We start from the raw sequence: 27,664 nt of genomic DNA, 5'->3' as shown, positions 1-27,664 counted from the left end.
CAGGCTCGGGGCTGGCAGTCAGCACAGAGCCCGACGCGGGGCTCGAACCCACGAACCGCGAGATCATGACCTAAGTGAAAGTCGGACGCTTAACCGACTAAGCCACCCAGGCGCCCCTGAAAATGATTTTTGGACAAAAACTTATTTCCTGATACACCAAGGATATATGGCTGTGACAGCCCAGGGACTGCTCAAGGTAAGCCTCCCACAGAACCCAAAAGACTGTAAGGTAACAGCAAGCCAATTTCTCTGCTTCCAACAAAATAAAGATTGCTTTGTAATCCATCTTATAAATCACAAATGGGGCTTACTACTACACCAAGGAAACAATTAGTAGTTATCCAGTAAGTGAAATCAAGAGGGGAAACAATACCAACCCACAAAAAGACAGCAACATGTTACAAGGAAAAATGTTCTGCATATTGTCTTCTGTTGTGCTGGGCTAGGACATCTTAATGAAGAGCTATATTCTCTCAGGATGGCACCTCAGAGAGCTGATCGGCAGTGGTACTAAGAAGTTACTGTCTTAATTTTTTTCCCCTCCAGCCTCCTGAATACAAGAGAATTCCATTATTTGACAGCATCCGGGTACTTCCTTTATTTAACAAAGACAACTTAATGTTTCCATGAGACGGTAACATTTAAGTTACCTCATGTCCAGTCTTAAAATAGTTGTTATACTTAAGGAGTATTATTAGACTAAAGCTGGAAGGAAACATGGAGACAATTACTCTAACTCCCTCATTTTATAGGAGACAGTCCAGGGACCCTGGTGCCTTCTCAAGGCAGCACAATGACTGGGGTCAGGCTGGCTTGAGAATTCAGAGTTGTATTTCCATACTGACGCTCTTTGATTTTTTGACATGTGATAATTTGGCATGTACTTGGTATAGAAAATTTAGAGCATTAACAGTAGTTTACACATAAGAGAATACCACCAAAAAGGCCCACTGTATAAATCATTGCAGAATATTATAGAGGAAGGACCACAAAGACCATGAAGGTTACATTTTACAGGCAAAGAAACTATGGCAAAGAGAAGTTGAATGACTTGCCAGGGATAACCTAGCTAATAATCGTTGGAGTCAAGATTTGAACTCATTGTATCTGGCCTATCTGGTACTAGTTAGAATATCAGCTGGAGTTGGCCAGGGATTTACTGGACTCATCCGTGTTTAAAGTATTCTGAGAGATTTCCTGACCCTCCTTCCATGGCCTGTGAGGAAGCTTGTACTTTGGGAACACATGAGAGAGGCTGGAAGTGTGAATTCTTTATAGTCTGAAAGGAGACAGTTGTTCAACTATTTCCATCCCTAACCACATCAGAGAATAGGTTGGTATAATAGGAAGACCCTCAGTGGCTTCGAAATGTGTATGTATATATTGTGGTGGGGACTGTGTTATGCCCAAGAGGTCTTTGGTTTTCTCTTTTGCCCTTTAGCTTTCTGAGATGCTCTGCCTTACAGCCCAGCAGAGGTGGCTTTCATGGCTCCTCTGACTGAACTTGGGGTAGGTACAGATGGCCCCTTTGAGAGTGAATTAGTTAACTTTGGAGAGATGTGTTGGAAAGTCACGTAGACTTGTGATCTAAAGCCTCCATTTCTGGGGTACCAGAATCTGACGTGTGTTCATAACCAGGAAAAGCTGTGTGGAGAGGATGAGGGATAGATGAATGAATGCATGAATTGCATATGTTTTCTCTTCTTCTGTCTTCAGGGTATACTTGAACCCTGATTTTTCAGGATCATCTTGAGTATTCTGACCACAGAGCCAACACAATAGAAATGAAAATGGGTCTTAATAATATCATTTGGGTCTGGAATCTAGTTGTGCCCCAAAGCCAACCTCAATCCTGGGCATTTCTGAAAAAGAAGCTTCTCTTTTTCTTTTTCTTTTCTTTTTTTAAATTTTTTTATTTGAGTTAAGTGAGTTTTTAGCCCCATGCAAGAGAAAATGTTATACAAAGGAGCTTCGCACTGCCAGTAAATTGCTTTGTTTTGCAGAATAGAAAGCAAGCTTTAAGAAGAAAGAAAAGTGCCAGGGTGGGTCCTTTTTGATTATAGTTTTGTATTTCTTTCTTGTTTTTGTAAAGTACATGTAAGAAACTCTCAAACTGAATGCCACATGATGCCTAGATCCTGATCCTCTGCAGTAAAAACATTATTCTGTTCTCTGGCTGGTTCCTGGATACTGTAGTTCTAGAGATTGAGACATGGAGAGGGCTGGCCAGAGTAAAATCAAAAGAAAAGAAAAGAAAAGAAAAGAAAAGAAATCTGAAGGGGTAGGAATAAGCAAAGAAAAAAGAGTGAAATATTTTGGTTTGAAGATGATTTCATTTTCCAAAAACTCCTAGAAAATTGAGAAGGCAGCACAAGGAAAGGTGTGCTTGGGAAGGAATGCATCAATCAGAAGCAACCCCCATGGAAACAGAAAGTCTGTCCTCCAGAATGGAGGCCTGGCACTGAAACTCACTGGCTACCCCAGCCCAGATTGAACTCCTTTGTTCATCCTTGAATGAAATCACTATGGTCCCTGGGATGTGATGCTGTTGTTGGTCACACTAGAGTCACCTGTCCACTTCTATACATATGGAGATGATAAACATTAGCCTACCGAGGTTATGGAAAGAGAGGTACAGGGAAAATCAGGATGCAAAAGAGGAATGGAGGGAAGTCAGGCAGGTAACAGTAGAAACCATCAGATGAGAATTCTCTTGAAAGCAGGCACTGTATAGAATCCAGGCTCCTTTAATGGCATATATCTGAGTGAAACTTTTGTGTCTAAGATAAGCATTTCTGTGGGATTTATAGGAAACTTATCTGTTTCTCTGTATTGGATATTTTACACAGGAATTGTTCTGAAATGCTTAAAATGTTAGAAACCTGTAGAATACTTTTGTTTCACACATATAACAATACTAAAAAGGAAAGATTGAATATTATGAAATCATGAAGACTTCAGTTTCAGTTACTCGTTTTTTTTAAGTTTATTTATTTATTTTGAGGTGGGGGAGGGGTGGAGAGAAGAGAGAGAAAATCCCAAGCAGGATCCACACTGTGAGTGCAGAGCCCATTGCACGGCTTGATCTCATGAACTGTGAGATCAGGACCTGAGCCAAAATCAAGAGTTGGATGCTCAGTTGACTGAGCCGTTGAGGCTCTACTCAGTTACTTGTTATATAGCTGCCTTATAGACTCAGGATTTTCTTCAGAGTACATTAATATAAATAATTTCAGAGCCCTAAAGACTGTAATTTTTGTGAAATTATCAGCGCTAGACTTTTTGAATATACCACATTCAGAACTTTCTCACTGATGCAGCTATAGAGAAAAAAAAAACACTAGCTGGGGTGACTAATTGGCTCAATAGAATGGTTTTTGGAATTACTTCACCACCTTGCAATACAGTTCCATAAAAAAATAAAAAGTATGTATTGTGTCTATTCAGAGGTTTGGGTTTGGTATTTTCTCCCCGCACTTTTCTTATTCCTTTCCAAAAATTTTAATACATCGATCACTTAATAATTTGAAATTCTTCCTTCTCACAAGGAAATGTGTCTCATTCTGAGAAGATGGACACTCCCACCAAAAATAAACTATGTGAAAGGTAAACCCGTGTTTTTGGATGAATGCGTAGTTGGAAGAAGACAAGAGGGTGGCCATGCTATTCTTACTGGACTGTCCCTTCTTCCACTTGCTACTCCACCTTCAGAAGCAGGTAAACATGCCATCTATCATATTATCCATTTCCTTTGTAGTAAATCTGACTGGTTTTAATCACTATATTTTGTTGACTTGATGTAATATGCAGTGTTGGAGTTGAAAGGGGGCATGAACAGCTAAAATGACATCTCATTTTTTTCAGATGCCTTTGTTCTTAAACACAGGAAGTTGTAAAATCTCCAGTAGCAAATTTCATTAGGTCCAGGCAATACTATAAGTGATGGTATTCTATTGAATCAATGCGTCAAATGCGGATCAGGAGATTAACTATTGTGGCAAACTGTCAATCTTGACTCCTAAATTATTGTGAGTAGTGAATTTTTTGTTCTGGCTTTGAAGTTGAATTATTCTTCTCACTCAGTATGTCAGTCAGAAAAGAGATTTGTCTTCTCAGCTGAGATCTGCAGTGGTTTTCTTTAGGTAATTAATATTTCCCCTTTCTACCCCACTATGCCATTACTTTGTTATTATTCTCATTCATCAAGTCCCAAATATTTCTTTAAAATTCTGAGGGTCCTGACAGGTTAAACTGCATCCCATTATTGATGATATTAAACAACACTTTCTGAAAACTTGTCTTTAGGCTGTCAGATTTTCAGTAAAATGTCATTATATTTGTATCTTTATTTCTTTAAGAGAGAGGGAGAGAGAGAGGTCATTCAGAATCACTTGCTAAAGCTCTCTACAACATGTTTTTAGACAAAAAAGTATGGTTTGGGAAAGAAGAAAAAATCAATTTTTTGGAAGCATTCTAAAATACCCATTATTAACAGGCATATGAGCCTAAGTGCACACAAATGTTTGTCCAAGAATGTTCATTGCTGCCAGATTTGTATCTGCTAAAAAACCAAAATAGAACAACCTAAATTTCCAAAGAGATGAAAAGTGAACTAAACCATGATGCAATGTAATGGTTATGTATTATTTAAAAAGGATGAGGTGCATTTACCTAGACTCACTTGAAATGGAGCTCATGAAATATCACTAGGAATAAAAAAGCAATTGTGTAATAGTAGAGCAGAATCTTTTTTTTTTTTTTTGTAAAATATATGTCTTGATCTTATACATATGAATGCTATGAACTGTTCATTGCAGTTAGCTCTGAGTAATGAGAATTGACAGTAATGAGTTGGGGAGGGCTTTTGCTGTAACTTGACATAACCTGTGATTTTTTTTTTTAATGATAAGCATACATAAAGGTTTTAAAATGCACATGGACAAAATAAAGTAAGTTACTAAGCTCTCTCATTTTATGAGTGAGAGAACTGAAGTGGAGAAATTCAATGACATACTCAAGCACAGCTCATTCGAGCCAGAGATTAAGTGCGGATTCAGCTCTTGGGGCTTCAACTTACGGTTACTCGTATATATTACTCCTCTTCCTTACATTAGTCATAAAAATTTGTTTCAGTAATCAATATCCACATCTTTGATGTCAAACAGAAATAAACCCCTTGCCCCCAGCACAAAAACCTTGGAATTTAAATATTAAAAGCTTAAATCTTACTTTTCTTCATAATGTCTATGCGTTCACTTTCCTCTAGGAATTAGAATTAAATTTATGCTGCATTTATGCTGCTTTGTGTCACAGTTTAGTCACACAACACTAGGAAACTCTCTGTGGCTCAGCTTCTCTGACAAAGGTGCTCATCATAGTGATACATGTGAATCCACTTCATAAAGACTCACGATCCAGGTGGACCACCCCCATTGGGCTGTTTCTTCTGCTCTTTTCTTGGTCTCTCTCTTTTCTTGGTCTCACTCTTTCCTTCCTCTCTGGCTGTCTGCAAGAAGTGGCTCCACGTAGATGCTCCACCATCTGAATTCGCCCTGCCAAGTAATTTATTCACTGTTTGCTTCCAGTCTTCGTTAAGTTGCAGACATTTGGACTTATTAAACTGTTGATTCTCTTTCTTTCTGGGGGATCTCAATGTTTTGAGTGCTGAGGAAGGAAAGACTGCAAGGGAGAGTGAAAGATGAGCAACGGAACAGGGAGTTTCTGAGTGAAATTTCAGTGTCAGCCAGTCATCAGTGTCCTCTTCCTTACTAACCATCATTCCAATTGTTGTCCTCGCCAGTGCTACCTGTTACTGGTCATTGACTAGAGCCAGGCACAGGAGTAGGCATTTTACACAAACTTATGCCTCAAAGTATAATCCTTTGGGCTTGATCCTGTTACTTTTCCATTGGTACAAAAGGAATGGAAGCAAATAAGGTCAGGCTTAGGTGATTTGTTCAAAGTCATATTGGCTAAGGACTACCTTGCCTGTTTTGGAGGAGAATTGTCTTCTCCCAGGATTCAGTCTATCAGTTGGGGGGAATAAAAGGCCAAGGAACCATAATAAGACTCATCACAGAAGTGGAATTCTCTAATACTTTCTTTCCCCCAGTGTATTCAGCTTGTTAGTATATAAGGGAACTCTAATTTTCTGAAAACATCTATGGATTTCCTTGTATGTGGAGATTTACAGAGACAATTCGGAGGCCTCAGATGGCATTGTAACATTCACTGCTTTGCTGTGGATAGGAAGGATGTTTGTGAAAGAAGGCCAAGTAATGTCATCATTTGGCCTCATTTGTGAAATGGATGGCTGTGTTCCTGGCACTGAGAAGGATGCCCTAAAGCCATTTGAAAGATGAAAGGCCTTATCTTGAAACAAGGTTTTCTGGAAGATCACAAACCAACCGTCTAAAATGTTAGTTCAGATAAAACGAGAGCAGAGAACTATTGGAATCTTCAAGTTGAAATTTTTAATTAGGATTTTAACAGCTTGTACAGAAATTATCCTTGCTGCAGCCTTTGGAATGGATTCTTCTTATAGGAAGGGGAGAATGTTTTCTTATCCCTTCCTTATGCACTTCAAAGATATACAGCGATTAGAATGTTTTCATTTTGCCCGGCTTTGGTATCGGGGCGTTGCTGTTGGATTCTCTAGTCAAAATTCTTGTCTGCACATTGGAGCTGATTTTAATATAAATAGCAGGTTTGTCCTATCTCAGGTGCTTATTAAAATGTCTTTCAGCAATTAGCTGAATCAAGAAAGGAACATAGTACACCTTTATTCTGCCTCAAAGCTTATAGATATCTACGTTGGGAATCTCACTTTGCTTCCATTACACTGAAGCAGCTGCTGGTTCGGGTGACTGGGCTATAGTTTATAAGGAGCAATTGCTGCTCTTCGGACATATCTTAAAGGGAATAACTTCTGCTACCCTCTCTCTACTAACATCACCAATTTCAGAAGTGATAACAATTGATTCCCTAAGGCCATCAGCTGCTATGCAATGTGTTATGAAATATAAAAATTATATTGAAATATTCTACAGATATTTAGATTTCACATAACCTTGCAAGTTGGAGATCAAGTGCTATCCTAAAAGAAAGAAAGGGAGAGAGGAAGAGAGGAAGGAAGGAAGAAAAGAAAATAAGAAGGAAAGAGAGAGAGAAAGGAAGAAAGGAGAAGTTGCTTTATTCCTCTAAAACCCAGATTGCANCCACTAAAGGGTTAAGTTTTTTAGGACAAGTCTGAATGAGTTTAATTTTCCCAGCACGTTGCCTCATCTCTGGTAGCTGCCACAACATGCCTCATTTCAGTAGCACAGCAGTTGACACATTCTTTCGGCATGGAAAAAGTAACAAAAATCAGGTATCTCCCCTCCTCACTCTCACCAGTGAGATCCAGGAAGAAATAAAAGTAAGGATTTGCATGCTTACTATAATGAAAATATTCTTTCCAATTCTGTTTGGTTCTGAATTAATAATACACAAAAGGAAGAGAAGCTCAGTACAGAGGGTGTTCTGTGCACTTAACAAAATTTAATAATTAGGTTAATTCCCACATTAGTTTTTCTGTTATTTTTTTTTGAATTGACAACTAATCCACTTGCCTACTTCCTATTAAATACATCCCCCCCCCCCAAAAAAAAAAAAACCTTCCTCAAGTCTTCTTTTTTGATTGTTCTTTTCAAAATTCTGGATTAGGAATCTCAAAATAAATAAACAAATGAAAGGCATTGGGCCAGCCTCTGGAATGGTGGAAAGGGGACCTCCAAATATTCACTGTTCCATAAAAGAAATCATCTGTCAAGATGAACTTTAGGGGATCCCTGGAAATTAAAACTTGCAAAAATCTAGGAAGAGTTTATTCAAAAAAGTGGTTGAATCTTAGCGAGAACAGCAAGATTTATGACATTTTAAAAATTGTCGTAATTCTACCCTCTTCCCGAGCTCAGTAGCCTTGAAAACCAATAGGCTTGTGCTGTGATTGCTGTGAAAACCAGCAACCTTGCCAGCCATGGGGGATGGGGAGAGAAATGGCTTCTGAGCTCCCTTACAGCTTCCTCCCCTGAAGCTTACTCCCCCAGAGAATTTCAGCTACTTGGCCTGTCTGTAAGTTTGCTGAAAACAAGCTCCAGGGCTTGCTTGTGTGTTTGTTTGAAGTCATCATGATGTATATTAGTGAGAAGTTCCGATGGAACTTCTCAATGACCGTAGTAAAGACTCAAGATTTTTCTATTACCCTGAGAGACTTGATTCATCTTCCTTGTGTTGGTAACCTCATGGTCACAGGGTGGCTGCCACAGCTTGAGGCCCTATGTCCCTAGCATCCCATGCAGGAAGGAGAGGAATATGTGGGAGATGGGTCGTTTTTCATTAGTGGGGAAAATTTCAGAAGCTCGGATGGTGTTCTCTTATGTCTCCTTTTCCATAACTGGGTCACATCGCTGCTCCTAGTTGCAAGGGAGGCTGGAAAAGAGAGTATTTGACAAAGGAGATGAGAATTATCATGATTTACTCAGAGAAATTCTGACTTATCTGTAGGAGTTCAGGACATTAAAGCCTGAACAAAAAAGGGTTTTCTTCTCTTTCTCTCTGCCTCTCTCTCTTTCTTTCCTTCCTGTTTTTTCTTCCTTCCTTCCTTCCTTCCTTCCTTCCTTCCTTCCTTCCTTCCTTCCTTCCTCCCTCCCTCCCTCTCTCCCTTCCTCCTTTCCCTTCCCTTCCTTTCCTTCCCCTTCCCTCCCCTCCCCTCCCTTGCTTTCTTTCTGCCTTCCTGCCTTCATTTCTGTTTACATTTTTTTTTTTTTTTAATCTGGGAAGATTTGGGGGCAGAAGGAAGCTAATAGTGTTAGTTACAGGCAAGGATTGCTCCTGATTCATTTTTAAAAATCGAAAAACAGTTAACATACAATATCTTATTAGTTTCAGGTGTATATCATAGTGATTTGGTATTTTTCTACGTTATGAAATGATCCGCACTATAAGTGCAGTTACTGTCTCTCACTACACAAAGTTATTACAGTCTTACTGACTGTGTTCTCTGTGCTGTACCGTTTATCTCTGGGAGTTTGTCCTCCCCTCCCCCTGAAAACTTCTTCCCTGTGGTAACCAGTAGTTTGTTTCCTGCGTCTCTGAATCTGTTCCTGTTTTGGTTTATTTGTTCATCAGTTTTATTTTCCAGACTCTACATGTAAGTGAAATCATGCAGTATTTGTCTTTTTCTGAATTTACTTTGTATGATACCCTCTAGCTCCATCCATGTTGCTGCAAATGGCAAGATTTCATCCCTTTTTGTGGCTGAGTAATACTCTATGGTGTGTGTGTGTATATACATATATATGTATATACATATATATGCATATATACATATGTATACATATATATACATATATATGTATATACATACATATGTATACACACACACACACCATAGCTGCCTTATCCATTCATCTATCAGTAGACACTTGGGTTGTTTCCATATCTTGGCTATTGTAAATACTGCTGTAATGAGCATAGGGGTACACATATCCTTTTGAATTGATGGGTTTTTTTCCCCTTTGGATAAAAAAACCACAAGTGGAATTGCTGGATCATATGATAGTTCTCTATTTTTTTTTGTGGAACCTCCATTAGTGTTTTCCATAGTGGCTACACCAATTTACATTCCCACCAATAGTATATGAGGATGCCCTTTTCTCTACTTTCTCACTAACACTTGTTATTTCTTGTCATTTTGATAATAGTTATTCTGACAGGTGTGAGGTGATACATCATTGTGGGTTTGATTTGCATTTCTCCAATGATCAGTGATGCTGAGCACCTTTTCATATGCTTTATGGCCATGTGTGTATCTCCTTTGGAAAAATGTCTCTTCAAATATTTTGCCCATTCTTTAGTCTAGTTGGTCTTTTTGATATTAAGTTGCATAACTTCTTTATATATTTTGGATTGTAACCTCTTTTCGGATATATTATTTGCAAGCACCTTCTGCCATTCAGTTAGGTTGCCTTTTCATTTTGTTGATGAGTTTATTCACTGTGCAGAAGCTTTTCGGTTTGATGTAATCTCATTTGTTTATTTTAACTTTTGTTGCCCTTGCCTGAGGAAAATCGTCCAAAAAATATTGCTAGGATCACTGTCAAAGAGCTTCCTGCCTGTGTTTCCTCTAGGAGTATAATGGTTTTATGTCTTTTTATGTCTTATTGAAGTCTTTAATCCCTTTTGAATTTATTTTCAAATACGGTGTAAGATACTGGTACGTTTTCATTCTTTTGCATGTCATTGTCCAGTTTTTCCAGAACCAGTTATTGAAGAGACTGTCTTTTCCTTGTGGTATATTCTTGCCTCCTTTGTTGTAGATTAATCAACCACATAAGCATGGGTTTTTCTCTGGGTCCTTTATTCTATCCGGTTGATCTTTGTGTCTGGTTTTGTGCCAGAATCAAACTGTTTTTTATTATAGCTTTGTAGTATAGTTTGAATTCAGGGAACACAGTACCTTCAGCTTTGTTCTTTCTCAAGATTACTTTGGCTATTTGGCGTCCTTTGTAGTTCCATACTCATTTTAGGATTGTTTGTTCTGTGAAAAAAAGCCTTTGTTGTTGTCATGGGGATAGCATTAAATCTATAGACTGCTTTGGGTAGTCGGGACATTTAACAATATTAATTCTTGTAGTTAATGAGCATAGTATTATTTTCCCATTTATTTGTGGTATTTTTAGTTTCTTTTCATTGATGTCTTGTCGTTTTCAGAGTGTAGGTCTTTCACCCTGTTGGTTAAATTATTCCAAAGAATTTTTTTTGGATGCAGTTGTCAATAAGATTGTTTTCTTAATGTCTCTTTCTGATAGCTTGTTATTAGTATATAGAAACACAAATTGTTTCTGTATTTTAATTTTGTATCCTGCCACTTTCTTGATTCATGTATTCTAATAGTTTTTTTTGTGGAGTTTGTAGGTTTTTTATATATAGTAAAATTTGGTGTGTGTATACACACACACATATACACATACATACATACGCACATACATACATACATACATACACAGTGGAATATTACTCAGACATAAAAAGAGTGAATAACACTATATGCTACAACATGATGCTGAGTGAAAGGAGTCCATCCAAAAGACCACATATTGCAGCATTTCATTCATATGAATTGCCCCTAGGCAGATTTCTAGAGATATAAGGTAGATTGTTGCAGAGGTCGGGAGGAGGAGGTGGGGAGGGACTTTTAGTGTTTAATATATGCGGATTCTTTAGAGGATGATGAAAATGGCTTGGAATTAGTTTGGAATTAGGATGACGTTGCACAACCTTGAGAATATATTTAAAACACTAAGTTGTAGGTTTTATTTTATTTTATTTTTTTTATATTTTATTTTATNCAGCATAACACCCTCAAGGTCCATCCATGTTGCTACACATGGCCAGATTTCATTGTTTCTCATTGCCATGTAACTAAGTTGTAGATTTTAAAAGGATGGATTTTATGGTATGTGAATTATATCTCAATAAAGCTGTTATTTAAAAAAAAAAGTCACTCCCCAGCTGTTTTCAATTAATGCTCTCAGGGCTTATGTGTATGGATGAGTCAGCAGAACCCAGTTGTCTCTAACTTATATTTTTAAGAGAGCCAAAGTATTTTGCAACACAGCAAACATATATTAAACAAAATGTAATCATCACATTTCACTGTTAAAAACTGGTAAACAAAACAGATTTCTTTACAGGCACCATATGGAGATAGGATTCACCCATAAATACCTCCAAGTTGCTTTGGTCATTTTATACTGAGCGTGGGTTGGCAGAGAAAAAGAGAAAGGGAAGTTAAGGCAGGCAGAATAATCCAAGCTGATGGTTTTGCTCTTGATGAGCAACAATAAAAAGGCTTTTGTTAGATTCTTAACTGACCAGCCTGGCTCCCTTTTACTGATTACCTTCAACAGATAATAGTTTCTTGGCTAGGTACTGGTAATTATTTTAGATGTTGAGATTTTACTGTGATTAAATTAATTAAAATCTGTCTTCCTGGCATCCTAAATAAAGCCTATACCTCTCAGAGTTTAAGCATTTTTTTCCCCTTAACTTGGAGAATGATTAAAAAGAGATTGCTGTCTCCTTGAAAAAGAAATCTCAGAATCCTCTCCCCAGCACCATAAAAAAAAAAATGATAATCAATAAAACACTTGAGCTTTTGGCAATGATGATGACTTCTTTAGACCATTCCTCTGTATTTTTTTTTTGTTGGTTTGACCCATTTCTTTCTAGGTAAATACGTTTGTTTCTTTAATGCTCATATTTTATTCTAACATTCCAATGTTAACATTTTATTCCCAGTCCCTGGGATGCACAAGAATATATTATAAATAGATAATATCCTGCTGACACGCTTTTAAATGCTGTTAGAAATAACCAGGTACATCATTTAAAAAAGAATGCACGTAAGAAATTTTAACAGTTTGAGTTTTGAGACTTTAGTTTTTAGGTGTTCACATGCTTAAGTATTTACGTTTTGCTCTCTGTTTGCTGGCTTAAGCCTTACATGCTCGTATGATCTTGATATAACCAAGGATGTGAACCTGAGGAAGTGTAATTGTGAAATTGGATTGCAATTTACATATTCCATGGAAGCAATCTAAGGATATTGTTGAGGCTATGTGTTGACAAGTTATTTCAGGGAGAGGTTGAAACATTGATCAAGTTTAAGTCTTCCTCCTAGTGAACCTCTTTTGCTATTTGACAATAACTTTACTTTCGAGATATTTATATTAGTTTCGACACCTGACGACAAAGAGGAAGACTTCGCAAACTGAATTATTTATATCATTTTTTACATTTTAAGGAATCTGGGGGGTAAAACTTGTTTAGATCTGATTTATATTGTGAAATTCCCATGTGGATATAAATATGGCAATATTAAAGGGTAATTTAGATGTTCTGTTGCTTTTTCCTAGTGAATGGTTTTGCTGAAGAATGCATATAAATTACAAATTAGAAGAAACAACGTCTTTAGAATGTTGAACCTATCTTGGTGACCAAAATAGTCTAGCATTGTCATAAACAACTGAAAGATCTGAAAATGTTCCTAAATGAGGTGGAATGGTATTATCCCAGATCTACTTAGCAACATGAGTCCCAAAAGGAAGAATTCGATTAGTAGGAGATTGGGATTGGCCTGATTTTGGAATAATTACATCCAAAATGGGAGTGCTTTTTCAGACCGTGGTCAGAATCAAAGGAATCTCTGAAAGTTTTGGAGACTAAATTCAGGAATTTTTGGGTAACAGATCCTCATGCATGCATGCATGATAGCATTTCCATATCCCGTTTGTGCAGGCATCACTAATGGATTAGGATAAACTTTACCCTTGAACCCTAAGATAAAGTGTGATAGCCAGCCTCCAAGGTGTCCCCCATTGATCCTAGCCTCGTGAATCCAGGCCCTTCTGCAGGTCCTTCTCATATTGCATAAGGCTGGCCTGTTTTACCAATAGAATACTGCAGAAGTGAACTATGGGAAAAGCGGGACTTCTGACGCCAAGCCATAAAAGACATTGTAACAACTGCCTTGCTCTCTCTTGCATCCCTTCCTCTGAGTGCAGTCAGCTGCCCTGTCATGAGGACCCACAAGCAACCCTATGAAGAATTCTAATGATGAGGCCTTCACAACACTCAGCACCAACTTGGCAGTCATCTGAGTGAACTGTCTTAGAACTGGGTTCTCCAGCTCCACTTGTGCCTTCAGTTGACCTCATGAGAGGCCCTGAGTCAGAACCACACAGCTAAGCTTCTCCTCATTTCCTGACCTCTAGAAACTACTAGAGATGATAAATGTTTATTGTTGGGGTGCCTGGGTATCTCCATTGGTTGAGCAGTTGACTCTTGTTTTCAGCTCAGGTCATGATCTCATGATGTGTGGGTTGTAGCCCCCATGTCAGCTTCTGCACTGACAGTGATGAGCATTGTTGGTTAGGCTGCTACATTTGGTGGTAGTTTGTTACACAGCAATAGATGACTAACGCACAGTGTGTGAAAGGTGATCCTAGCAAGCCTAAATGAGGCAGTGAGGAAAATGAGTGAGGGAAGGCAGGTAAGTCTTGTAAATGTGGACAACTAGACTCGAGCTTATTGGACAACTTTGATGATTGTTTAGTTTGTGCCTGAGAGTTATGTCACAGAGGGATGGGGAAACTTTTATATCTTCGCACCAACTCCCATTCCTCATCGTCTGAAGATTGCCCAGGGGACCATTAAATCCTCAATACCTCCTGGCTGCCTTGCCCCTGGCCTTTGAAAGAATCAGAAAATCCTCAGAGAAGCAGAAAGCTATAGTTAGTGGAAGCGGGAGGCTGTCAGCCTGTAAAAGAACTGTTCCACCGAGACCACAGGTGAACTCAAGATGGGGGTGGATTGAGTAGATTACGGGGTGGATTATAGATTGAGGCTTCAGTAATGTCTGCCTTACAGCTTCAGTCTTTTTCATTGCCATACTTGGAGCAGCCACGCCCAAACAACTCGAGAGGAGAGCCCACTGGTCTTCTATAGTCCTCTAGTCTAGAATATAGTCACTACTCTTTGTTCCACCCTTTCCACTCAACACCACTTTTCCACCAAGTGAGGTCTTACTTAATGCTCAAAGATCAAAGGTTAGCTACCCAGCAAAACTTCCCTAATAATTCCTTGTTTGGCTAAGTTGCTGGTTGTTGCTTTTAATAGTCACATGGATGATAATCACTTCTTTATGTGTTTATCTCCCTGACTTGCCTGCTGGTGAACTTTTGTTCATCCTTATATTCGTTGTGTCTGGCATATATTAGGCCCTCAAAATATGTGAGCTAAAAGAGGAGGACTAGAGGCCTTGAGGTAAAGGAACAAACCTCACTGTTCCACAGTTTTCCCTCAGAGCTTTTTCTCCCTCACAGACATGTGTTTTACAACGGGTAGAAGAATCGTATATACATACTTCTGGATTACTTGGATTATTCTCTATAGAAAGAGAAATCCAAGTGAGAATAAAGCTTTTGCCAAAGTTGGTTTAGGAAGATAGAATTTTAATCTTCAAGCCATCCAATACTTGCATTTGCTTACCATATGTACTTTTTAAATTGTATTCTACTGGCTTGGTAGAGAAACATTTTACTTTAAAAAAAAATGGACTCTCCTCAGCAAAGTCATTGAATGGCTGTGTTACCATGTTAAGTGTGGCATGAGGTTTGGTTCCCATTATTAAAGTTTGAAGGATATTGTTTACATGGGGAGAAGGGGGAGGGAAGTGACCAGTGCTATTTCAAAGCTGGCATTGTTTCTAAAGGTCCTTGGGAAATGTTACTATCCCCAAACATTAACAGATGTCATTCTCCTGTCCTGGGTTGACCCAAGGTCTTTACCCATGGTTCGCTTGTGCAGCGATTTAGCCCGTGTGGATTTTTGTCATCTTTCCCTCCAGGGCAGGACGGGCAAATAGAAGAGAAGCGAGTTTCATTTTACCTCCTTTTGTTTTGTTTTTCTCTCATCACAGCCACTCCGTGGCTTACTGATGTTCAGAGCATCCAATAGTCACTGGACCTGGAGGATCCCTTCTTGTCGGATGCTAAGAGTTAAATGAATTCAGTGCAGTTTCCAAGGGACATTATGAAAGGTGCTAACAGATGTTGATTTCAGCTTTGTCATTAAAGTGCTTCTCAAAAGCCACCTGATGTCTCTGGCTTAGAGCTTTTCTTTCAGCCTTTTCTCATTACATTTTAGCTCTGTTTTGTGAATAAACCTTTGAAGAAATCTGAGAGCTATTTTGGAAACCGAAGGAGTAGAACACTCGAAATGTCTAAGCTCTGAAATATGCATTTGACCTTACTCCTCATGCCAATGGTCCAGGGAAAGCAAAGGCAGATGCTAAGTACTCTCTGTGCTCTGAAAGATGATATTTCTTTAAAAAATTAACCATAAATTTTCTTATAATTGCATCTATGTACACAATTTTCCACTGTGGCCTTTGTAAAAAAAATTTTTAAAGTTTGATGTTAAAAATTCATGTCATGTTTGAAAGTTTGAATAGTTTTATCGAAAAGTAGATATAATGAATCGATAATATGGATTCAAACACTCTTTCCTTCCATAGTTACCTGTGATAGAGACAAGGAACAAATACCAGTATAGCTTTACAATTTGCATATTCAGAAATGGCTTGGGACCTATCTGACTTCAAATAAAATGTAGAAATCTCTTAATTCAGCTGATTTAATTTCACTTTGGTTCTAGTTGACACCACCTAGTTTTTTGGGGGTGCTGATTCAATTAGGATTGTGTGCAATATTTGACTTTTTACAACAGTGAACAGAAAAGTAGTGTCTGAGAGTGCCCTTTTACATAAATAGCCCCACATTCAGCTAGTAGGAAATGATCTGGTACAGACATAAAATGTCAGCGATGTATCTTGTATTTGCTGGCCAAACACCCCTGCCCCTTTTCTTAGAGGAAAGTATCCCGAGTGTCCATGTAGGAACCACCAACCTCTCATTCCCAATCTCATAGATGGGGATGATTTTACTTTGAGGCTCCTAGAATGGGCACGAGACTCAGGCTGGGCCAATCCCAAAACTAGATTTCACCAGATTATAAAGATTGTCTCAGGGATGTCTGGGCACCTGTCCTAAATCACGCCTTCCTGAGAACTTTTGCTGGAATTAGCAGGGAAGAGTTACACATATCTTCAGGATCTTGTATGTCAAGAATCTTAAACTCAGACTTGTCAGCGGCCATGGTAGTAGAGACAATGTGCCCTTGATATGAAGCAGTTCAGAGAAGAGCTGAGCCAAAAGATGGTGAGAGAAAGAGTCCTTTGAGATCTAGCCATGCCAGGAACAACTAATGAGCCAGTAAGGTCCCCTTTTGTTGTTGTTATTGTTGTTATTTAAGGCTAAGAGTTGGAACCCAAACTCAAACAAACTGCCTGTGTGATCCTTCGGAGGGTAGAGTGTGGCTTTCTGCACACTTGACTGGGTCCCGGGAAGTGAGGTAAGGGGGGTCTATAAAGAAATGTGTTGCTCTGGTTGTCACTCCAGATCTTTGGGTGGAGGACCCAGAATGAATGCAGAACACGTGCCTGGATTCAAACCCCTGCTTTATACTAACCCACAACCTCAGACCAATCCTTTCCAGGACTAAAAGCTTGACCTTCCCCTCTGTGGGCTGCACTTTCTTCAGTATTGAATCAAGATGGGTACATTTCAAGCTGTTGTGAGGAGCCTTTGCCTTGAGGTTCTGGGGAGGAATTAACCATAGGAAATAAAGGACATCAAGTCATTGCATTTCAGGTTTCCCTGCTGCATTTCCCATCCTGTTCAAACTGCAGTTTTATGTTCATAATTGCATTTGAAGTAGGGAAAAAAAGGCTTTTTCTTAACAGTGTTTGAAAACCACTTACGTTTCTAAGCTTCCTTCTTGCTGGTTTTTCTGACATCTTTAAGATTCTAATCCCTGAGAACTTCATGTTGAAGTGTCTAGAGCCTGCAACTCAGCTGAGCCAAATCTCTAGACTGATGTGTTGAGCCTCAGATGCTCTGACCATTTTTACCCTCTCTCATTTTACCAGTTTACCCTCTCCCATTTCTACATTGTTGGTTTGCATTCTTGGTGATGTTAATGATGTTCACATAACTGACTTCATCTCTGCAAAGGGCCCTCTTGATGTATGGCTTAATGTATTTCTTTCTTTTTAAAGGAAACTGTTAAGTTTTTTAAAAATTGCCTAAGTAGTACTTGTTAATTATAGAGATTTAAAAAATCAAAATATTATGGGAGAAGTTATCTTCCATAGTCCCACTACCTTAAAATAAGGCACTTTTCTGTTGAAATCTCTCTAATAGCTTTCCATTGCATTTGGAACTAAATCCCCTCTTCTGAGCTTGGCCCCCTGGCCCCCCTCCGCCAGCCCCTGAGCACACCTGTTGGTCCCCTTGCATTCTGTGACTTCCTTGACTTCTTTTAGTTCTTTGAAAGGCTTCATTTGCTTTTGTTTCCAGACCTTTGTACCTGTTGTTACCCACCTTCTTCACTTTGCTAGTTAGGCCCCTTAAGGTCTCAGCTTAGAGGACCCTGCCCCTGGGAAAGCTGCTTTTCCCAAAGGGGCCTTTATTAGGCACACATTTCCAGAATATCCTCTACTTTCCTGAGCACTGCCCTAACTTAATTTTGTCACTTGTTTATTTGCTTTTATTTCCCCATGCTCCATGATAACAGAAACTAACCAAATCTTTTTCACCATTATACCCCCAGTGCTTAGTTCTCATCTGTTATAAAGTCATTACTCAATATAGATTGACTGAACGAATCAAAGTTGTTCAACAATTTGTTTTAAATTGAGACTAAATTTTTTTCCAAAAGGTTTTAGGTTCCAAGTAAAGATGAAAGGAAGGCACAAAACATTTCATATACCCCTTCTCCCTCCTGTGTACAGCCTACCTGATTATCAGCGTGCCCCACCAGAATGGTACATTAGTTACAAGTGATGAATCTGCAGGGGTGCATTGTAATCACCCCAAGCGCATAGTTTACATTACAGTTTATTCTCTTTTTTTTTAGTTTTGTAAAGTTTATTTTATTCATTTTGAGGGAAAGAGAGAGAGTGTGTGCATATGTGCGCATGTGAGTAGTGCATGCGAGCACACAGGCCAGCGCACACGACCATAGGCAAGTGCGTGCTAGTGGGGAAGGGGCAGAGAGAGAGTGAGAGAGAGTGAATCCTGAGCAAGCTCTGCAATGTCAGTGCAGAGCCTGGTATGGGACTTGAACACACGAACCCTGAGATCATGACCTGAGCCGAAACTAAGAGCCAGTTGCTGAAAGGAGTGAGTCACCCAGGCGCCCCACGTTACAGTTTATTCTTGGTATTTGGACAAATGTATAATGACATGTATCCATCATTATGGTATCATACAGGGTATTTCCACTGCCCTAAAAATCCTCTGTGCTCTGCCTGTTCATCTCTCCTTCCTCCTCCTAGCAGCCACTGATCTTTTTACTCTCTCGATAGTTTTACTTTTCCCAGAATGTCCTATAGCTGGAATCATACAGTATATAGCCTTTCAGGTTGGCTTCTTTGACTTAGTAATATGTACTTAAGTTTCCTCTTTGTCTTTTCATGGCTTCATAGCTCATTTCCTTTTAGTGCTGAATAATACTCTCTTGTCTATATGTACCACAGTTTATCCATGCATGAACTGAAGGACATCTTACTTGCTTCCAGGTTTTGGCAATTATGACTAACGCTGCTAGAAACATCCAAGTGTAGGTTTTTGTGCAGCCATAAGTTTTCAACTCGTTTGGCTAAATACCAAAGTATGTGATTGCTGTATTGTATGCTAGAAGGATGTGTAGTTTTTTAAGAATCTGTCAAACTGTCTTCCATAGTGTCTGTACTATTTTTCTTTTCCACCAGCAGCAATGAGAGTTCCTGTTGCTCTGTATCTTTGCCAGCATTTAGTGTTATCAGTGTCCTGGATTTTGGCCATTCTAAAAGGCGTATAGTGGAATTTTATAGTTGTTTTAGTTTTGTATTTGTGTGATGACATGATTTGGAGCATCTTTTCACACGCTTGCTTACCATCTTCATGTTTCTTTGGTAAGGTGTTAGTTAAAGTCTTTGGCCCGTTCTCTCATTAGGTTGTTTGTTTTTTTATTATTATGTTTTAAGAGTTCTTTGTATATTTTAGACAGTGGTTCTTTATCAGATGTGTCTTTTGCAAATACTTTCTCCCTGTCTGTGGTTTGTCTTCTGATTCCCTTGACATTTTCTTTTGCAGAGCAGAAGTTATTTACTTTTAATTCTTTCATGGATTGGGCCTTTGGTGTCATATCTAAACAGTTATCACTATACCCAAGGTCAGCTGGATTTTTCTTACCTTGTCTTCTAGGAGTTTTATAGTTTGCATTTTACATTTAAATTTGTGGTCCATTTTTGAGTTAAGTTTTGTGAAGGGTATAAGGTCTGTGTCTAGATTTATTCTTTGTATATGGTGTCTAGTTGTGCTGTCACCATTTATTGAAAAGACCGTCTTTACTCCATTATATTTCCTTTGCTCCTTTTTGAAAATCATTTGGCTATATATGTGGGTCTACTTCAGGGCTTTCTACTCTGTTCATTGATCTGTTTATGTATTCATTGCAATACCATACTGTTTTGATTATTGTAGCTTTATAGTGAGCCTTGAAGTCAGGTAGTTTCAGTCCTCCAACTTTGTTTTCCTTCAGTACTGGGTTGACCATTTTGCATCTTTTGCCTCTCTGTATAAGCTTTAGAAGCAGTTTGTTAATATCCATAAATGACTTGCTGGGATTTTGACTGGGATTGCACTGAATCTGCAGATTAAATTGGGAAGAACTGACATCATGACAGTATTGAGCCTTCCTATCCTTCAACACAGACCGTCTGTCCTTTCACTTAGTTTTTATGAACTTTTTGATATACTTCTTTGGTCTGTTTTTGTCCTCCAAAAATTTATTTTTTATACATAGTTTGTGCCAACAGTTGAAGCTTCAGTCTTTCTTTGGGTGTACTGTTAAACTTTGATGCAGTAAGGGAAAACAATTTCTCCTTGTTTTAATTGCTGTCTCTTCCATGCTGGGCATTGCGATAGTGCCAGGCACTGTGCTGGATGCTTGTCCAGACATCAAATCGATATTGCCTAGGATTGTGCAGTACAGCGAGGCTATATCACTCCCATTCTCTAGATTAGAGAACAGAGTCTAATAGAAGTTAAGTAATTTGCCCAAGGACACACAATGGTTAAGTATCTAAATTGAAGTCTGAACTGGGATTCGAATGTATGAATTCAAGGAATTGCTTTACCCCTATGATTGTTGCCTGCCTGTGAACTCAGGCCAGACAATAAAGAAGTCTTTGTTGATCCATGTTCAAGTTTTCACTGGGTTCCAACAAAATAAAGAGCTTAAAAAATGAAATTCTCTCCTAATTCCATGAGCTTATCTGGAGAGTGAGGTTGCATACACAGTAGACATGAAATTGTAAGTAAAGGTTTGACCCATCTTAATATGGACCGTCTTTCATCATTGCTGCTGCTGCATTGGAAGAGGTTGTTTAGCTGATCTGAGAATGAGATGTCTTCCCGAAGGATGACAAGAAAAGAGTTTCTCACTTCCATGAAATAGAATTTAATAATTTGAGTTTTAAAACCAAACCTTCCTGTCCTGAAGAGAATGACAGTCACATTTTGGCCTGCTGAGTTTAGATTCTGCTTTAAGTAAGGCAGTGGTTTCCTGGTGGGCCAAACAAAGAAAATAGGTTTGGGGATGGTGGGTAGTTGAGTGGTAGTCTATGGAAAGAAAATTATAGAGCAAGGAGCCTAAAACATGTGGCTCTGGGAAGAAGGGATTTGGCAGTACTTAGGAGTTGTTTGGGAGGTGGCTGGTGAACTGGCCCTCAGAAGAAACACTGTGTCAGAACATTTATTAACACACTGCTCACTCCCACAAAATTATTGACTTCCCATGGCATACACCAAGAGCTCCAGCTGGCTGACAGTCTAATCTCCATCGAAGAGTATTTGAAGAACCCTTAGCAGGGCCTGTCTGGCAAGACCAGAACAGCACCTGGCCCAAGCCACAAGGTCTTTCTCTGCCTCCATCTAAGAATTCGTGAGTGCACCTTCCCTTCCTTCTCCCAGGTCTACTGTAAATTCAAGGGGACCTCTTGAAGCTGAACAGAAATGAGTGCCCTCCTGTTGTGAAATGGGACTGAACATGGAGCAGACATGTCTCTTAAGTCCACTAGAATGAAGAGCTTTGCTTTGGGTGGTTTCAGAATGTGAGACGAATCAGAATGCAGGCAGCACAGTCCAGATACCCTTTCATTTTTCGTAGAAAATGGTACCACAGCTAAGCCATTAGAGGGCAGCTCCTGATGTGTGTTNAAGAGTCTCCCATGGTTTGCCTCCCTCCCTCTCCCCAACTATTTTTCCCTACTTCTCCCTCATGGTCCTCTCTTAGCTTCCTACTAATCCACGTATATGTGCAAACATATGGTCTCTGTCCTTCTCTGCCTGACTTACTTCGCTCAGCATAACACCCTCAAGGTCCATCCATGTTGCTACACATGGCCAGATTCCATTCTTTCTCATTGCCATGCAGTATTCCATTGTATAGATAAACCACATCTTCTTGATCCATTCATCCATTGATGGACACTTAGGTTCTTTCCATGTTTTGGCTATTGTTGAGAGTGCTGCTATGAACATTGGGGTCCACGTGCCCCTATGCATCAGCACTCCTGTATCCCTTGGATAAATTCCTAGGAGTGTTATTGCTGGGTCCTAGGGGAGTTCTATTGTTAATTTTTGAGGAATCTCCATGCTGTTTTCCAGAGGGGTTGCACCCGTATACGTTCCCACCAACAGTGTAGGAGGGTGCCCATTTCTCCACATCCTGATGTGTTTTCCGATGAGGTCGTGTTTCAGTGGAATCTTCCACAACTCAAGGACACTGCTGAACTTCTCTCATGATTTTGTAGCGATAGTTACTTTTGCTTTCCTCTTTCTGCTTCCTGAATCTCCTCACCATTCCAGATTTTGTTTTCTGTTTGATCTTACCGTGGAGTTTTGACTGCTTTTCCCATAAAAAGTCTGTCGTCCTTAGTGTTTTGTGAAGCATCAGTAATTTTCCTCTAGAGTTGGGATGCACTTCAGGAAAAGGCTGTATCAGTTATCTACAGCTAATTACTGTGACCTTTGGATACTGTAAGTAACCTTCCTTGCAATGGCAGCCATCTGTGCAAGCGTGCTTTGGTGGTTTCACCTTGTAGATTTATATCATAGCACCTGGCACAGTGCCCATAGTGACATCTTCTCCATCCTCATTTATGGAATGGATTAATGAATTTGTGCATGTACGCATGAGTAAAAAAAAAAGCAAAAAAAAAAAAAAACCAACAAAACCCCAACATGTGTACCTATGAATATCAAAGTGACATTAGTGAAAGGAAAAGTTATTGTCTCTTATCTGAAGAGTACACCAAATACACCAATGAGGGAAACAACATTGGTAACTGCCCATCATGCCTCAAAGGTGGGTGACTGTCCCATATAACCTGCCCAGACCAGTTCTCTTGTCATACTGAGCACAAGTAGAGCCTCGTCTAGGCAGCCCTTGTAACAGCAACAAACTGCTTACTGCTGCGACATCACATTTATTGCTTCCATCGCCTACGTTTTATAACCTATATAACTTTGGTATCTGGACTGGCCTCACATTTAAAGAGTGAATATATGGGGGGTGAGGTAGTGTTAGTTGTCCCACGGGTAGAAGTAGAGTCCCTTTATGTCACCTTTTGGTTCAGAATCTCTTCCCCTTTAACTTCCTTTCCTTTCCTGTAAATTAGGACTCACAGGCTCAGATGCTTGATGAAGTTGTAGTGGGTAATACAAATGAGAGAAGATGCCAGGTGTAAGGTCATAGGGAGTGGTAGGGAGGGTGGTGAACTCAAGCATGTGCTCCATCTGAAGGACAAATGTACATTTTAGTTCTAAGTATTGGATGAGAGGGCATTGACAAACCTGCTTCTCTTAGAAAAGTCTGAAGTTTGGGACTGAGTTGGAGCACATGTGTCTCCTAAGCCCACAAACCTGTAAAAATGTTCAGCTTTTGTATTTTGGCAGCAATTTTAAAAAAAAAAAAAATGAAAATGTCATGTGGACTAAATAGCACATGTATTCAAGACCTGCCTACAGTCTTTCTCTGGAAAAATTCTGCTTTATACCTTCCATTGAACTTGACTGCAAAGCTAGCAAACACATGTATAAGTCGTGTCTCAAATCATTTGAGTTCAATTTAGATTCCAGTTAACATATAGAGTAGTATTAGTTATAGGAGGACAATATGGTGATTCAGCATTCCATACATTCCCTGGCCCTCATCTGGACCGGTGCACTCCTTAATCCCCATCACCTATTTAACCCATCCTCCATCCACCTCTCTTCTGGTAACCATCACTTTTTCCCTACAGTTAAGAGTCTGTTAATTGGTATGCCTCTTTCTCTCTCTCTCTTTCCCTCTTTGCTCATTGTTTTGTTTCTTAAATTCCACATATGAGTAAAATTATATGGTATTTGACTTTCTGTGTTTGAATTATTTCGCTTAGCATAATACTCTCAAGCTCCTTCCATGCATTGGCAAATGGCAAGATTTCTTTTGTGGCTGAGTAATATTCCATTTTGTGTGTGTGTGTGTGTGTGTGTGTGTGTGTGTGTATCACATCTTTATCCATTCATCAATCGATGGACACTTGGGCTATTTCTGTGATTTGGCTGTAGATAGTGTTGCTATAAAGTTTGAGATGTGTGTGTCCCTTTGAATTAGTATTTTTGTATTCTTTCTGTAAATACCTAGTAGTGTGATTGCTGGATGATTGGGTAGTTCTATTTTTAGCTTTTTGAGAAACCTCCATGCTGTTTTCCACAGTGCTTGCACCAGTTTGCATTCCCACCAACAGTGCAAGAGGGTTCCCTTTTCTCCACAGCCTTGCCAACAGTCATTTCTTTTATTGTTGATTTTAGCCATTCTTACAGGTGTGAAGTAATACCTCATTGTAGTTTTCATTTGCATTGCCCTGATGATGACCGACGTTGAGCATCTTTTCATGTGTCTGTTGGTCATCTGTATGTCTTCTCTGGAAGATTGTCTATTCATGTCTTCTGACCATTTTTAGTTGGATTATTCATATTTGGGGTGTTGAGTTTAATAAGGTCATTATATATTTTGGATCCTAACTCTTTACTGGAATATCATTCGCAAATATCTTCTCCGATTCCATAGGCTGCCTTTTAGTTTTGTTGACTGTTTCCTTTGCTGTGCAGCAGCTTTAAATAATTTGATATTAATCGGTGCCTGTCCATGCTAATATCTGAAGATGATTTCTCTTCTGAAAACATCTTTATGTGAATTTAAAGCCCCCACTCTAATGCTACCACTTCACTCTTTTGTGTTTTATTAAAAGAAACAAGGATGCACTTAACTTTATATCTCTTTGCAAGTAGGAGCATCAGTGGTCAAGAGTACAGTTTCTGGAAACTTTCTGCCTGGATATGTGACCTTGGGCAAGTTACTTAATCTTGCCATGTTTCAGTTTCTTATATATATATATCAAATGGAGATAATAATAGTATCTACTTCGTAGAGTTGTTTCAAGGATTAGCAGAGTTATGTGAAAATTGCTTAGGTTAGAGCCAGGCACACCATACACAGTATGGTAGATCCTTGGATCTACCCATCAATTTTGTCTTTCATGTAGATTGCAGCTGAACGACGTTTGGTTGTATGGACTGCTTTTTACAACATGTTGGTAGATGAGTGTTGAGTGTAGCAAAACAAAATCCCCAGGTGTTCTCATTTGGATATCCTCCTGTGGGATTCAGGGAGCCCTCAGGACATGTAGACATTGGCAGAAAAGAAGGGCTAGGACTGGGAGTTGAGACCTTCCAGAGACAGCTTCTGAAGTTCTGAGATAGGGGCTTAGATTGATTTAAAACTGAGATCTCTCTTATACTAGACTGAAACTATTTTTGATGTTATCACCAATATGTCATTAAAACCAGCAACCTCTGTTGCTCTGATGGGTTACTGGGATAGTCATTGTTCTTAAAATTTCTACTAAGGGACTTTAATCTTTGGAGTCATTCTGATGCTCTTGTCTTTTATTAACCTCATTCTTTATCATCGAATTCAGTCATTACCTTGCAACATGTATATCCCATTTTAGAGCATATAGATTCTAGCTGGTTGAACAGCCTAGACCAGCCTGGTCAGGGAGAGGAGCAAACCCATTTTATGTGGCAAGGGTGTGTCCAGAAATAAATCATGCAGTATATTGCTTGTGTCTTTAACAGTGCACAAAAGCTGCTGTGTATTGTATGGTGGTAGGACCAGAGCAGTTCAGGATCTGACCTCTGAAACAACTCATAGTGGACTGGCTACCTGCAGCATGCCTTTGGCTCAAGGCTACCTTGATATGCGCAGAAACCCTCTCAGGAAGGCAGATGAGCACATCTGCTCATGTGGCAGGTAGACGTGGTAGGAAAGGAATGCGGAACACTGGTGGGTTGTTGCCGTGATGTTAAAATTGCTCCATTTTCTCTTTGAGCTGTCAGAGAGACAATGGTGATTTCGTATTCAGAGGGGCTCTTTTCCTTTAGAAGGGCTCTTTCTCAGGTGTTCTTTCTCTGACCCCGTCTTTTGTATGGATCTTCTCTTTCCTTAATCTTTTTTCTTCCCTTTTCAGGGAAAGGGCTCTACAGATGGAAGGAATTTACTGGGGCTGCTCGCCAGACTCTGCCGCTTCCTACACTAACGTTTATGAGACAGAAAGAAGAGAACTTGGAGAATCCGTAAAAGTTGATGTGGAAGACTGAAGGATGTGATCATTTCCTGAGGCAGGGGACTTTGGACAGGGTGACTCTGGCAGGCACACCTGGTCTCCTCTGTCTACCCTAGGAACTCATTTGATGGTGGGCTATGTCTGTGAGAGAAGGCTTGACAGTAAGAGGCCACTGGGCTTCCACTGTGACCCCTTTGGGATTACTTCCCACATGCCTGTGCCTTATCACTTCCATTGATCAGGCCTTTCTCTTACTGTAAAAGGTGCAGTGGGACCAAAAGTCCATATTATCCACATCTCTGCTCATCTGCACCATGACCCTATTATGCTTTGGATTAAGTGATTTCTTTAGAGTTTTGGGCTTTGGTCCAGGAGTTTGATTGTTCTTTCAATGTCTTCTCTGATTTGTAGGAAACCAAACTTTATTTCTCCATTTTGATCTGCTTTTTCTTGAAGTGTGATTTCCCCCTAAATTGAAACAGGAATCCTGATTTGCTTATTATACTCTTTCCCCTTCCAGAAATGTTATCAAGACTAGAGACACTGTGGGCTGTCTTTTGGGCATTCATTGTTTAATGTTTTCTTGATAGCCCAATTACAAGGAACAAAGCATTTTAGGCAACATCTCACTGGAGACTTGTAAACCATATTGTCACTTTGATTTCTGTTCTATCACTTATTGTTGTATTTTCTTTGCTTTGGCTATAGCCCTCCATGTGGTTTTTAATCCATCCCAGGTGCTCGACTTTTAAAATGTATTTGTGTGGTCAACATGTTACACCAGAATGACCTCTCTTAATCTGGAGTGAGTTTGGGGCTCATTTTACATGTGTTTGTACCAATTCTTGTTTCCAAAATTCAAAGGCCTTTCCATTTTTATGGATACTGTTGAGGAAGCTATTCATATCCTGGTAATCATATGATTAATACACACTCCATTTCATAGCTTCTAACATAGCCAACTGTAGATGAAATATTTTAGGTAGCTATGAATTCTATTTGAAGTTGTGATAAGAACTGAGTTTTATGTTTGCCACTAATAAAGGGGTTTTTTAAATGTCCATTTACTGTTGCAGCATTGGGAATTCTTTATAAGTGGAAAAGAAAATCACATACCCTTGACATCTTGGCCTCTGTTTCTGGCAGTTTCTACCTTAGGCCTTAATGCAGCGAAGGTAGTGACTTTGTTGTCCAATAGAATTTCTTGCAGTACTAGATATATTTTATCCTGTCTTGGCCAATATGGTAGCCCCAGTAACCCCATGTTAAGCGTTTAAATGT

General features: G+C 39.3%; 1 protein-coding gene across 2 annotated transcripts in view; it reads left to right on the top strand.

Moving 5' to 3' along the window:
- The first annotated feature begins 159 nt into the window (after positions 1 to 159).
- Positions 160 to 27,664, top strand: part of LOC144228447 (uncharacterized) — a 90,649-nt gene continuing 63,144 nt past the window's right edge. Inside the window, exons 1-3 of one of the 2 annotated variants that reach the window (XM_077760265.1) lie at positions 166 to 196; positions 3,549 to 3,717; positions 26,288 to 27,403. In XM_077760265.1, coding sequence (XP_077616391.1) covers positions 167 to 196; positions 3,549 to 3,717; positions 26,288 to 26,397 — 309 coding nt within the window. In that variant the 5' untranslated portion in view covers position 166 and the 3' untranslated portion in view covers positions 26,398 to 27,403. Of the gene's footprint in view, positions 197 to 3,548; positions 3,718 to 26,287; positions 27,404 to 27,664 lie in introns of those variants that run through there. The other variant, XR_013334200.1, reaches the window with a different exon arrangement.

This window comes from Crocuta crocuta, unplaced genomic scaffold (genome assembly GCF_008692635.1).
Source record: "Crocuta crocuta isolate KB4526 unplaced genomic scaffold, BGI_CrCroc_1.0 scaffold213, whole genome shotgun sequence".
In the NCBI taxonomy this organism is placed as follows: Eukaryota; Metazoa; Chordata; class Mammalia; order Carnivora; family Hyaenidae; genus Crocuta; species Crocuta crocuta.
The sequence above is the reverse complement of the archived record's forward strand: the minus strand, read 5'-3'. Positions and strand labels throughout refer to the sequence as shown.